General features: G+C 36.4%; 1 protein-coding gene across 6 annotated transcripts in view; it reads right to left on the reverse strand.

Annotated features, from left to right (window-relative positions):
- The window catches only part of LOC128660571 (triple functional domain protein), a 763036-nt gene that overhangs the window by 439660 nt on the left and 308932 nt on the right, over positions 1-14444 (reverse strand). For all 6 annotated transcript variants that reach the window (XM_053714497.1, XM_053714496.1, XM_053714493.1 and 3 more), the window contains exons 4-5: positions 9593-9785; positions 6346-6858 (exon numbers count right to left, since the gene is read on the reverse strand). In XM_053714497.1, coding sequence (XP_053570472.1) covers positions 6346-6858; positions 9593-9785 — 706 coding nt within the window. The remainder of the gene's footprint in view (positions 1-6345; positions 6859-9592; positions 9786-14444) is intronic.

Raw genomic sequence — 14444 nt, forward strand, 5'->3', positions numbered from 1 at the left:
GCCAAGAAGTGGGGTGATAAAAAAGTGCGAAAGCATATAAAATAAGGAATTGGAATAATTGTGCTTTATACAAAAAAATCATAACCACCACAAAAAAGGGCGGGCCTCATGGACTCTTGCTAATATGAAAGAAATGAATTTATCAGGTAAGTTCTTACATAAATTATGTTTTCTTTCATGTAATTAGCAAGAGTCCATGAGCTAGTGACGTATGGGATAATGATTACCCAAGATGTGGATCTTTCCACACAAGAGTCACTAGAGAGGGAGGGATAAAATAAAGACAGCCAATTCCTGCTGAAAATAATCCACACTCAAAATAAAGTTTAATGAAAAACATAAGCAGAAGATTCAAACTGAAACCGCTGCCTGAAGTACTTTTCTACCAAAAACTGCTTCAGAAGAAGAAAATACATCAAAATGGTAGAATTTAGTAAAAGTATGCAAAGAGGACCAAGTTGCTGCTTTGCAAATCTGATCAACCGAAGCTTCATTCCTAAACGCCCAGGAAGTAGAAACTGACCTAGTAGAATGAGCTGTAATCCTTTGAGGCGGAGTTTTACCCGACTCAACATAGGCAAGATGAATTAAAGATTTCAACCAAGATGCCAAAGAAATGGCAGAAGCTTTCTGGCCTTTTCTAGAACCGGAAAAGATGACAAATAGACTAGAAGTCTTTCGGAAAGATTTAGTAGCTTCAACATAATATTTCAAAGCTCTAACAACATCCAAAGAATGCAACGATTTCTCCTTAGAATTCTTAGGATTAGGACATAATGAAGGAACCACAATTTCTCTACTAATGTTGTTGGAATTCACAACTTTAGGTAAAAATTCAAAAGAAGTTCGCAACACCGCCTTATCCTGATGAAAAATCAGAAAAGGAGACTCACAAGAAAGAGCAGATAATTCAGAAACTCTTCTGGCAGAAGAGATGGCCAAAAGAAACAAAACTTTCCAAGAAAGTAATTTAGTGTCCAATGAATACATAGGTTCAAATGGAGGAGCTTGAAGAGCCCCCAGAACCAAATTCAAACTCCAAGGAGGAGAAATTGACTTAATGACAGGTTTTATACGAACCAAAGCTTGTACAAAACAATGAATATCAGGAAGAATAGCAATCTTTCTGTGAAAAAGAACAGAAAGAGCAGAGATTTGTCCTTTCAAGGAACTTGCGGACAAACCCTTATCCAAACCATCCTGAAGAAACTGTAATATTCTCGGTATTCTAAAAGAATGCCAAGAAAAATGATGAGAAAGACACCAAGAAATATAAGTCTTCCAGACTCTATAATATATCTCTCTAGATACAGATTTACGAGCCTGTAACATAGTATTAATCACAGAGTCAGAGAAACCTCTTTGACCAAGAATCAAGCGTTCAATCTCCATACCTTTAAATTTAAGGATTTGAGATCCTGATGGAAAAAAGGACCTTGAGACAGAAGGTCTGGTCTTAACGGAAGAGTCCACGGTTGGCAAGAGGCCATCCGGACAAGATCCACATACCAAAACCTGTGAGGCCATGCCGGAGCTACCAGCAGAACAAACGAGCATTCCTTCAGAATCTTGGAGATTACTCTTGGAAGAAGAACTAGAGGCGGAAAGATATAGGCAGGATGATACTTCCAAGGAAGTGATAATGCATCCACTGCCTCCGCCTGAGGATCCCGGGATCTGGACAGATACCTGGGAAGTCTCTTGTTTAGATGAGACGCCATCAGATCTATTTCTGGAAGTTCCCACATTTGAACAATTTGAAGAAATACCTCTGGGTGAAGAAACCATTCGCCCGGATGCAACGTTTGGCGACTGAGATAATCCGCTTCCCAATTGTCTATACCTGGGATATGAACCGCAGAGATTAGACAGGAGCTGGATTCCGCCCAAACCAAAATTCGAGATTCTTCTTTCATAGCCAGAGGACTGTGAGTCCGTCCTTGATGATTGATGTATGCCACAGTTGTGACATTGTCTGTCTGAAAACAAATGAACGATTCTCTCTTCAGAAGAGGCCAAAACTGAAGAGCTCTGAAAATTGCACGGAGTTCCAAAATATTGATCGGTAATCTCACCATCGGAGGCAAAGTTTGTAAAACTGAATTGTGGGTGTGGCGAGGGGTGTATTTATAGGCATTTTGAGGTTTGGGAAACTTTGCCCCTCCTGGTAGGAATGTATATCCCATACGTCACTAGCTCATGGACTCTTGCTAATTACATGAAAGAAATACTGATCCTAACATTAGGCCCTCAATAGCACTGCTCCCCCCTCTATATCTCTGACCTTGTCTCTAGATACTCTCACTCCGGTTCCCTTCTCTCTGCTAATGACAACCTTCATCCTCCTCTCTTATCTCCTCACATTTGCATCTACATAACTTCTCCAGAATGGCTCCAACCTTGTGGGACTCTCCGCCTTCCTCCACTAGACTTTCCCCTAGATTTACGCCTACAATAAAGATACTCCTGTTTAGGGATGCATACAATGTACATTAACATTTTCTTTGCTCAGTTCCTTCCCATCTTTCTTCTTCATCCTCAAGTAGCCCCAACAGTCCAGGTTTTCATTATAGCTGAACTGGTGCACAAGTGAAATAATAAGCTGATGGGTGAGAGCAGGTTAGTAACCATGGTGTTACTGGTCAGCTGATTACTTAACCTGTGCACCGGTTCAGCTATAATGAAAACCTGACCTGTTGGGGGTACTTGAGGTCTGTAGTTGAGAAACACTGCTGTAGATCACCTTCATGTAAACATCAAGTGCAACTCTTGGCAGGGTCCTCTACTCATTTGCTTCTTATACATGTTATCTCTGTATATCATACCTATAGCGCTGCGGAATCTGTTGTCGCTCTACAAATAAATGGTGGTAATAATAATAATGATAATAATTAAATACAGCTACTGTATGTACTGCACAGGAGTTACCAGCCATTTATAATGAAACACAGGAGAAATATAAGACTGAAGGTCCAGAGAAAGTGAAATCTGGATCATGAGAGAATCAAGTTCCATTTTGGCCAGAGGAATGTTGGAACTTTTTTTAATATTGTAAAGAAAATTTCTATATTATTCCACATGTATGTTTGACAGGGAGTCTCATGGTGGCCTTACATAACATATGTATACATTATACAACCACTTATGTTCCGTGATATATATTTTACCTGCTTCGTTTCCCACCTGTCAACAAAAATCTGTACCATTTAAATTTTATAGAGAAGGTCAACACTGAAGCTCAATAAATACATTTTATGTAATACCACAAGGTTGAATTTTTTTCTCACTATAGATTTGAAACAACAATGGCTAAATGATGTGATGGGTGGGAGGATATCTGCCTACAAAAAATGTGCTTCACAATGATAGCAAGAATCTATTCAATTTGAGAACACAAGACTCTAGTCTAAATATGCAATTAAGCATGCTGAAGTATAATACGCAAGACTGATCTCTATAATTAAAAGATATAGTATTAATCATAAAGCATATCCCCAATTATCATGCATTTAGGCTGATCAGAGCATGAATTACCTGTAGCAATATATAACACTGCAACACACAAATTATAACATGTTCTATTTAGCTTTGAATATAATTACTGGTCTGTAATTGCTAAAATGATGGGTGAAACTACAATAAAAGCATCTCTTAATAACCCCTTAACAACCACAACATACCCATTACATTGCTGGTCGGTAAGGGTTTTCGTGGGTATAATAGTGCGGATCCCACCACTCGCAGCAAGACCATACTATTATACAATCCCACCTGCTGGCCACTAAATATTGCAGTCTAAAAAAAATTAATCCCCATAGAAAGACCTGCATACCCTTAAGGGGTTAAGTATTGGTCTTTGAGCCTATCGCTTAGAAGTGTTGAGGTAGGAAATACACTTATAAGTATAGAATGTTTTTTTCTTTAAAGGCACATTAAACACTAACTAAATGCTGGATGGAATGAAGCATATAAAGAAAAGATTTGTCTGAGGATAACATGTATATGTATTAATTTTTAGTTTCATTAGCTGTTTAAATATTGACAAAATAAGTATAAAGTTTTAGTTTCTATAAAACAATGGGAGCTGCCATGTTGTAACTTAGGTTACCTTCTCTGCTGTGGCCAATTAGGGACAGTTATAAATAAGATAAAATAAGATAATAATAAGTGTGCAGCCAATGGCTGTGTGGAATATAACAGTGTTCTGCACTTCCATTTCTAACAGGAACTGAAAAGCTCACAGTTTCAGAATAGAATTAAAGGAAAAGGGGACAAATACATAAAGTATATTGCAGAGGGTTTTTTTTCTATATATGATTTATCATTTTATATTTACCATCTCAAAGTGTTTAATGTCCCTTTAAGAAACACAAAAACTTCAAATGAAGCATGACAATTATTTAAACGGCAGACAAATCAAAATGAAACTATAATGATTCAGACAGCATGCAATTTTAAACAACTTTTCATTTAACTTTTGTTATTAAATTTGCTTTGTTCCTTTTTGTTAAAAGCATACCTAGGTAGTCTCAGGGGAGCAATTACAATACTTGCAGCTAGCTCCTGATTGTTGGCTGTACATATATACCTCGTTTTTGGCTCACCAGATGTGTTTAGCTAGCGCCCAGTATTGTGTTGGTGCTTCATCAACAAAGGATACCAAGAGAATGAAGCAAATTTCATAATACAATTAACTTGGAAAGTTGTATACAATTGTATGCTCTATCTAAATCATGAAAGCTTAATTTAGACTTTAATGTGGCAACAGGTTTTATTTTTAGTTTTCTACACATTTGGAAATTTCTTAGATTAAAATAAGCATGCATACTATATGGCAACAATGTGTGCAAAAAATGTTTTGAACAGTCTTACACAGATTGTGCTCAGGAGAAAAAGTGGTATGTATACTAAGAGAAAAAGGTAGATTTTATCATACTTTCAACTAATACACCACTATATTTAATGTACTGCTTTCAAAGCAATGTTAAAGTTAATTCTAAATTATGATATTTTTGTCAGCTTTTTTAAATTATACTGTATCACTTTTAAGGGATTTAGCATATGGGTATTATGTGCCTTTAAATGGACACTAAAACCATTTTATTTAATGATTCGGAGAGAGAATTAAATTTTAAGCAACTTTTTAAATTTATTCCTATTATCAATTTTTCTTCATTCTCTTGTTATTACTTGAAAAGCAGGAATGTAAAGCTTAGTAGATGTCCCATTTTTGGTTCAGCACCTGGGTACGCTTGCTGATTGGCGGCTAAATGTAGCCACCAATAAGCAAGCGCTATCCAGAGTGCTGAACCTAAAATGGGCAATAATTTGTGGCGTGGAAAAGATTTTTAAGATACAGAGATTATGGCCAAAGAAATGTACAGTGGCACCACAGTTGAGAATAACTGGGTTACAGTGTTATATTAGCCTTTTTTCTTTCCTTTAATAAATGTATACAATGAGCAAGTTTAATAGATTACTTTCAATATTTGAGTCAGCAATGCTTGAAAGTATATTTGGATCACGTATTTTTACACTTCTCCAATAGGCTGGAAAAACCACTCTCTCTGTCCTTGAGCTATGTCTTCTGTGGGGAGACTTTAGAAAAGGACAGAAAGCAATATTTTAAGAGATCCAAAAAGGTATTTGTACGGTCCTGGAAGTGTAGGGATCCCCTTTCTTAAAGGACCAGTCAACATTGTAGATTTGCATAAACAACAATTGCATGATAAGAAGACAATGCAATAGCACTTAGTCTGAACTTCAAATGAGTAGTAGATTTTTGTTAAATAAATTGCAAAGTTATGTCTATTTCCACTCCCCCTGTATCATGTGACAGCCATCAGCCAATCACAAATGCATATACGTATATGCTGTGAATTCTTGCACATGCTCAGTAGGAGTTGGTGACTCAAAAAGTTTAAATATAAAAAGACTGTGCACATTTTGTTAATGGAAGTAAATTGGAAAGTTGTTTAAAATTGCATGCTGTATCAGAATCATGAAGTTTAATTTTTACTTGAGTGTCCCTTTAAGATCTCTCTTACACCATGATAAACTAGACTGCTCTGCAGCAGAGACTTTTGTATTTTATGGAACCTTTCTAAAGAAAAACAAAACAAAACAAACCTTTCTGGGCCTTTGTACTCTAAGCAGCTACTAAATTCAAACACATTTATCAAAATTGTAATGTGTTTATGGTCAACTTTCTTTCTGGTCATGGCAGGCAAACCATGTTCCTTGCCACTTCCTCCTCAAGCTTTTCTTTCAACAGGATCTAAACTAGCCTAAAATAAAAATATCTTAAGACTTCCATCATGGTTATATATGGTTCTACTAGATTACCTTTTCAGCATCCTGTTCAAACAGTCGGAGTTGAAAGCACTGGTCCAGTTTCACTTTTCTCAAGTGCCACATTTGGTGAAGATGCTGCCGCGTAGAGTGAAGTCTGTCTAACATGGTAGAAACCTTTGGGAGAAGATTCTGAAGGTCTGCATTCCCAGAACTTGAGTTCTTTTTAGGAAAACTTTCACTACTCTGTATTCTTTGCAGGAGTTTCTGCCCTTCAACATCAATGTCTTCAATAGGAGCTTTTAGAACTCGCTTTTTCATTTGGGAATGTTCTTCAATCATGTTACGAGCTCCCTCCAAGTCCTGAGGCAATTCCTTATTTGCAAGCATTTCCTGTAGCTCTTCAAGTCTAGATAACATGTGAGTAGCATTATTAATGAAGTCCTCAAATGCCACTCTGATTTCTATCCATTCTTCATGGTTATATTCTAAGCAACCTTCAAATTCAGGAGTTAGCTGGGAAGGATCAACTACTTTGGTAAGGCCTTCTATAGATACCATGCTAGTCTACAAGAAGAAACAAAACAGAAAGACGCGTAAGGTTCAATCTATTTAAAACCACATATGAAGGAACGGACAAAGTTGTCTACAAAACTAAATAACTTCAAATGTGTTTATGAATTACAAAGGAGTATACAGTATTACTGAACAAGGTTTTAATGAAAACAAAAAAAATATATATATATATATATATATATAAAAAATTCTGATATAGTTATAAAACAGATTAGGAAATAATGCTGTAAGTATAAATAAACATATTTGTCTGTCATCTACTGATATGTTAACAAGAGAAAGATTAAGAAATTAAAAGATGTATTTTCAGGGGTGCATTTTTTTTTTTTACCTGAGCATCACATTAAAAAAATATCTTTCAAATAAACAGCAGGTGAGAGACTTTTAGAAATACTATGAGCTTCATTTATCAAGCTACGCGCGAACAGGGGTGTACATATGCACCCCTGTCCGCCGTAGCTTGTCTCTGGCAGACAGAATTCCGTTGGCGGAATTCAGCATTGTACAAGAGCGATATTTTGAGCTCTTGTGCAATGCGGCCCCCTGCCCGAGCACAGCCAAAAATAAGCGGGAAGGAGCTGTCACTCTCCCCAGTCAGACGAGACTGGGGAGATTGAAATTCTCTACCTAAGAGTTGGCGAAGAGTATAGGAAGCTTTATAAATACAAACTGCAGGTTTATATGAGAAGGCTTGATAAATTGAGCCCTAAATAACCAAACAAACAGTGCCTTAGTAAAATGTATCCCAATGCCAAGAATCAGTAAAGAGAGCAGATTTGCATAATCAACAAATGAATGAGTAAAAGACAATGCAATAGCACTTAAGGGCCGATTTATCAATGTCTGTCCGACATGATACGCTGCAGTGTATCGTGTCCGTCAAACATCGCTGAATGCCGACAGCATATGCTGTCAGCATTTATCATTGCACAAGCAGTTCACTAGAACTGCTTGTGCAATGCCGCCCCCTGCAAATTTGCGGCCAATTGACCGCTAGCAGGGGGTGTCAATCAGACCGATCGTATAGGATCAGGCGGATTGCAGACCGCAGCCTGAGAGGCAGCGGACCAGTTATAGAGCAGCAGTCTTTAGGTCTTTAACTGCTGTTTCCGGCTAACCTGAAGGCTCACGCAAAAACAGGGGCATCAAGCACCATTCGGAGCTTGATAATTTGGCCCCTTAGTCTGAACTTCAAATGAGTAGCAGGTTTTTTTTTCTTACACATTGCAATTATGCCTATTTCCACCACAAATTGTGCGCTCTATCTCAGGGCTAAAAATTTCTACTCGCCTACTAGCCATTGCCGAGTAGAAATTGAGCTGTGGCGAGTAGAGGTTGCAAAGCAGGGGAGAATGTGCTTAAAGGGACATGAAACCCAAATGTTTTCTTTCATGATTCAGATAGAGCATACAATTTTAAACAACTTTCTAATTTACTTCTATTATCAAATTTGTTTCATTCTCTTGGTATCATGTGTTGAAGGTTCAGTAATGCACTTTTGGTTTCTAACTGAACACATGGGTAAACCAATCACAATCAATGCAGCCACCAATCAACAGCTAGAGCCTAGCTTCTCTGCTGCTCCTGAGCTTGCCTAGCTAAACCTTTCAGAAAAGGATAACAAGAGAAGGAAGCAAATTAAATAATATAAGTAAATTGGAAAATTGTTTAAAATGTTATTCTCTATCAATCATGAAAGAAAAATTTTGGGTTTCATGTCCCTTTAAATCATTCATTTAAAGGAATATTGTGGGAAAATAATAAATGCTTTGTACCCATAGAACAGTTATTTTTTTTAGCAGATATAGGGATAATGTATTCAGGCAAGCAGCTGATAAGTTTTCTGTATTCAAAGTATTGCAGGGACACCTTTTCTATTACCCCCACTACCTCTTGTTTACTAAGCTTCTATAACAAATACTGCAGTATTGACATGATCAGTATAGGTAGTCGTGTCCACAGGCAAAATCAGCTATTTCAAATGATTGTCCCATTTATCAAGATATCAAGATAAAGGCTACCCATGCAAAACTACAAAAAGCAAATTGGACACCAAACAGATTTGTTTCATATTCCCTTCTGCCTTAGATTGAACCTGTCCTGATTTACACAACTTTACATCATGTGAGAGGGATATAAATGCTGTTTTTTTCACTGTGCCAAATGGCCAGTTTAATAATTGTATTAAAAGGAATTAATTTGTTATGGTTTAAAACTAAAATTACTTCATAATATGGTGTTTCACAATGGCTAAACATATGCAAAGAGGGGGGGAGGTAGTGGGTGTGGTGTAGACAGGTGATTTGTGGGATCAGTGGCGAGTAATATTTTGGTCTGTTTAGGACTTGAAATTTTGAGCCCTGCTCTCGCTGAATGTTGAAATTTTAATTTTGACTTGCCTGTCCCTTTAAACAACTGCTAAAGTAGGTATGCGATATAGTGATAAATCTGTGTAAACCTAGAAATCGCACACACCGGATGCCTTCTAATATTTCCTTGTTTTAGACTTAGAATGACATTTACCCCAGAAACAGCACATACATAAGATCATAGTGCTTGTCCAAGTACGTGTGTTAATGACAATCAGAAAATGGGAGGGCCTAGAAAGAAGCTCTGCACTGTATAATTTTATACAAGTCTGTTCTGCAGTGTTATTCAACTGGAGAAATGTAGAGAAAAAGCGCAGAATGAACAACAGTTGAGTAACTAAAAAAAAAAACCTTACCTCAAATTCAAATTTAGAGCTGCCAAAATTTGTCCTCTGTTTCTGCCAAAAGTTGTCCGGCTTAATGATTAGTGCAACATGTATACAACAAGGAAATGATTCTTGTAAAATCTTCAACAATGGTTTAATAGAGTCCCACTTAGATCCGCGCATATCTACAATCACAGTGAATCCTCGCTTGCAGACCTCTTCACTAAATGTAGAGAAAAGGAGAAGGAAAAGGATGGTTAATAACAATTACTCAAATTACTATTTTATATAACAATTAGCTTTTTAATTGATATTTGCAGGCATACAAGAATCCTTGGTATTAAAATAAGAAAACGCAAATGTATATGTATAAATCTTTACCATCTATCACAGCACTTCATATTTAAGAGAATAGGAAAGTCAGGACATTTCATTACAGGGACAGTAAAGTCAAAATTAAACTTAAATGGATTCGAAAGAGCATGAAATTTTAAACAACTTTCCAAATTACCTCTTATCAATTTGCTTAGTTCTCATTTGTTAAAGAGTAATCCTAGGTGAGCTCAGGAGCATGCACGTGTCTTAAGCCATCTGGCAGCAGTGTTTGCAACATTGCTTATAGCCATGTTATACATAGTTGCAAACGCAGCTGCCATAGACTGCTAAAGACACGTGCACACTAATACGCTCTTATCAGCCTACTAATAGAGAATACCATTTTAGACAACTTTCTAATTTACTTCTATTATCTAATTTGCTTCAGTCTCTTGTAATCCTTTCCTGAAAAGCATATCTAGATAGGCTTGGTAGCTTCTGATTGGTGGCTGCACATAGATGCCTCATGTGATTGGCTAATCCGTGTGCATTACTATTTCTTTAACAAAGGATATCTAAAGAATGAAGCAAATTAGATAATAGAAGTAAATTGGAATGTTATTTAAAATGGTATTCTCTATCTGAATCATGAAAGAAAATCTTTGGGTTTAATGTCCCTTTAACTTTACTCTTCAACAAAGGATATCAAGAGTACAATGCAAATTTGCTAATAGAAGTAAATTGGAAAGCTGTTTAAAATTGCATGCTCTGTCTGAATAATGAACGTCTAATTTTTACTTTACTGTCCCTTTAATTACATAATGTGAGCATTTTTTTAATTAATTGAGCCAAACTTTCTCAGTTCAATGCTCCCATTGAAAGTCCTCCTTGGTAATTAAAAGGACATTAAAACCTTGCATTTGGGTAAAAATCAGGCTTTGTCCCATGATCCCTAGGAGACCATAACAAGGCCAAATTCTGAAACTTGAAAATACTGCAAATTAAATAAGATAATTTAAGCAATTTGGAGCATTTTGAAAACGTAGGTCTCAGATTTTTTTTTTTTTTTAACCTCTCTAGCAAGTGTGGAGCAAAGCACAGTTTGTACATGAAAACAAAGAGGTGATTGAAGGCCCTTTCCGCTAAGCATATGAAAGTATGGTACACGTTATGGCAACATGGTTGCAAATAAATTGCATTCTATACTGAGAAAACCTGCCTTGCTGGAATGTCAGTCTGCTGGGTGGCTACAAAAGATCCCAGCATCTCTGTTTAAAAGCTCTTTAGGTTCAACAATCTTGTGAGTAATTATTATTCTTCTCTAACTTAGGTTGCCTTCAAGATAAAGGGACACTAAATACATTTCATGCACCTCCCTCTAAACAAGGGTGCTGCCATTATGGAACCTAGATTACACTGCATTTGTCTGAAGGAGAGTGGCTGTACATGTGCAAACAGGTCAGCAATGGAATGAAGTGCAAGATAGATTTCAATATGGCGGCACTCATGTCAAGAGGGAGGCGGGGAATGACCTCAATACTATGCTTATAAAATGTATTCCGTGTTTAAGGACCCTTTAATGCACTATTATGAGGCAATCTTCTTTGTGATTTATCTTACAGACGTCAGAACATATGATAGCACCATATGGGACCAAGAGAAGCAGCTTGTGAAGATTGGTAGAGTGTGTTGTATATTTAAAGAGAAGATTCTTTGGAAAACTAAGATTCCACAGAGTGTTTTATTAATATTGGCTTGGTGTTGAAGGGCGGCACTGTATTAATTTCCAATAACGAGGGATCAGATGTTTTGCTCATCTCAACATTATCTTAAAGTGATTTTATATTTACATTTTATTAAGGGAGGGTAAATGAGAAGAAAGATCAATGGAGATAGATCAATGGGACAACCTAATGAGGATTTCATGTGATTGATTACTTGATACCAGTATGGATGAAGCACCCTCAAGTCACACCAAATATGACAAAGTTAGCCTCTCCTCCATATTGCCTCCAGCAACTGCCTAAAACCAAAGGGTAAATAGATTTAAGGCAAACCAATGTTAAATACCACTTCATCAATGGTTTCTAAAGACAGAAGAGGATTTTTTTTTAATAAAATTTTGATGTTTTAATATTAATAAGGTGTCCACATCTTCTGTACTAATAAACACACAACTTTTTTGTGGTTTATTTGTTGTCTTCCGTTTCAGTTCCCTTCTACTCTACCACTGGAACCAAGATCCATTTCCAAGTGAGCTGACAAATACTTCTGTACATTTGAGGACACTACGTGTGAGTAGACTTGAGGTCTTAGGATTGGCAAAATGAAACAAACTACACTTCCAAGGTAGCACTTGTAGCCATATATGCTACTGTAATTGATTAGGCAATATACAGTGCTTCATTTGGAAGTGATAACCTCTTGGAGAAACAGCTACATGATTCAGGTGGGAATTAATCCTATTGCTGGCTTATTTTACTTGGGAATACTATTTAAATGTATATCATTCTCTAACACATTTGTGCCATATACATATGAAAAATGTGTCCTCAAAATTACGTGCAGTCACTTTTCCATTACTAACTTTCACGGCCCATCCCTTGAGTATTTACAAATGCATGAGATAATTAACAAGGAAGTATGGAGCACATCATGGAGACCACACAAAATGTGCATAATTATAAAATGCGAATATGTCCAAAGCCAAATATTTTTCTAACCAAATAAATAAATCTCTGTAAATAATAAAAAAAAACAACAACAATGTGTATTTTTTGGATAAAAAAAGACTTTGTACACTTTCAGTTGTTCTAGCATATATTTGAAGAATCAAACTGTTTGAATGAAAAAAACAAATGGTTCTAAAATGTTTGTATTTTTCAGCAATTTTGCAGCACAGGTAGCTACCATTTCCTTATTTATATAAACTAGTTTGGTTTTAGTCAGGCAATCCAAAATAAAGGGGAACTGTGCAGTGTGTGTTTTTAAAAGAGAGGGTTGGACATTGCATGTGCAACAGTATTAACACCTTGTTGGCTAGTATTGCACATAGCTGTATAAACCCGTGAAAGCAATTATCATTTAAAGCAGCAATGCAGAGCAGATCCATATGCATACCATGTGTATATTCCTTCTCCTGCAAATTGGGGCTACTGGTGCACAACACACATACAGATGACAACTCAAGTAGGAGAGAGCACAGACCCTGGTTATTATTAATGCTTTAGTTATGGTGCAAGCAGGCAGAAAGAAAGACGCACCCAAGGTAAATGCAGAATTTCACATTTGCCTACCGACCCATCACAACAGCATATGGAAATGTAGCAGGAGCCATAGTCAGCCATGCACCAATGTTAATGTAAGATAGTGACTTGGTATTTGTCAGCCAATACTGCATATCTAATTAAATAAAAATATATGAATGTATAGAATATATATTATTGGGATACTAAACCCAATTTTTTTTTTCTTTCATGGTTCAGATTTAGAGCATGCAATTTTAAGCAACTTTCTAATTTACTCCTATTATCAATTTTCTTTGTTCTCTTGCTATCTTTATTTAAAAAGCAGGAATGTAAAGCTTAGGAGCCGGCACACTTTAGGTTCAGCACCCTGGATAGCGCTTGCTTATTGGTGGCTACATTAAAGGGACAGTCTACACCAGAATTGTAATTGTTTTAAAAGATAGATAATCCCTTTATTACCCATTCCCCAGTTTTGCAATAACCAACACAGTTATAATAATATACTTTTAACCTCTGTGATTATCTTTTATCTAAGACTCTGCAAACTGCCCCTTTTTTCAGTTCTTTTGACAGACTTGCAGTCTAGCCAATCAGTGCCTGCTCCCAGATAACTTCACGTGCACGAGCACAGTGTTATCTATATGAAATATGTGAACTAACACCCTCTAGTGGTGAAAAACTGTTAAAATGCAATCTGAAAGAGGTGGGCTTCAAGGTCTAAGAAATTAGCATATGAACCTTCTAGGTTAAGCTTTCAAATAAGAATACCAAGAGAACAAAGCAAAATTGGTGATAAAAGTAAATTGGAAAATTGTTTAAAATTACATGCTCTATCTGAATCATGAAAGTTTATTTTGGCCTAGACTGAATGAACAACAATTGATAATAGGAGTAAACTAGAAAGCTGATAAAAATAATTGCATGCTCTATCTGAATAAAATAGATAATCCCTTAATTACCCATTCCCCAGTTTTGCATTGCCAACACAGTTATAATAATACACGTTTTACCCGACCGCCCCCTTATTTCAGTTTTTTTGACAGACTTGAATTTTATCTGTGGCCACTTCTCGGTAAATTTACGTGCGTGAGCTCAATGTTACCTTTATGAAACACATAAACTAACGCTCTCTAGTGGTGAAAAACTGTCAACATGCATTTAGATTAGAGGCGGCCTTCAAGGTCTAAGAAATTAGCATACAAACCTCCTAGGTTTAGCGTTTAACTAAGAATACCAAAAGAACAAACAAAATTGGTGATAAAAGTAAATTGAAAAGTTGTTTAAAATGACATGCCCTACTTGAATCATGAAAGTTTTAT

This window comes from Bombina bombina, chromosome 5 (assembly GCF_027579735.1).
Source record: "Bombina bombina isolate aBomBom1 chromosome 5, aBomBom1.pri, whole genome shotgun sequence".
Taxonomy (NCBI): domain Eukaryota; kingdom Metazoa; phylum Chordata; class Amphibia; order Anura; family Bombinatoridae; genus Bombina; species Bombina bombina.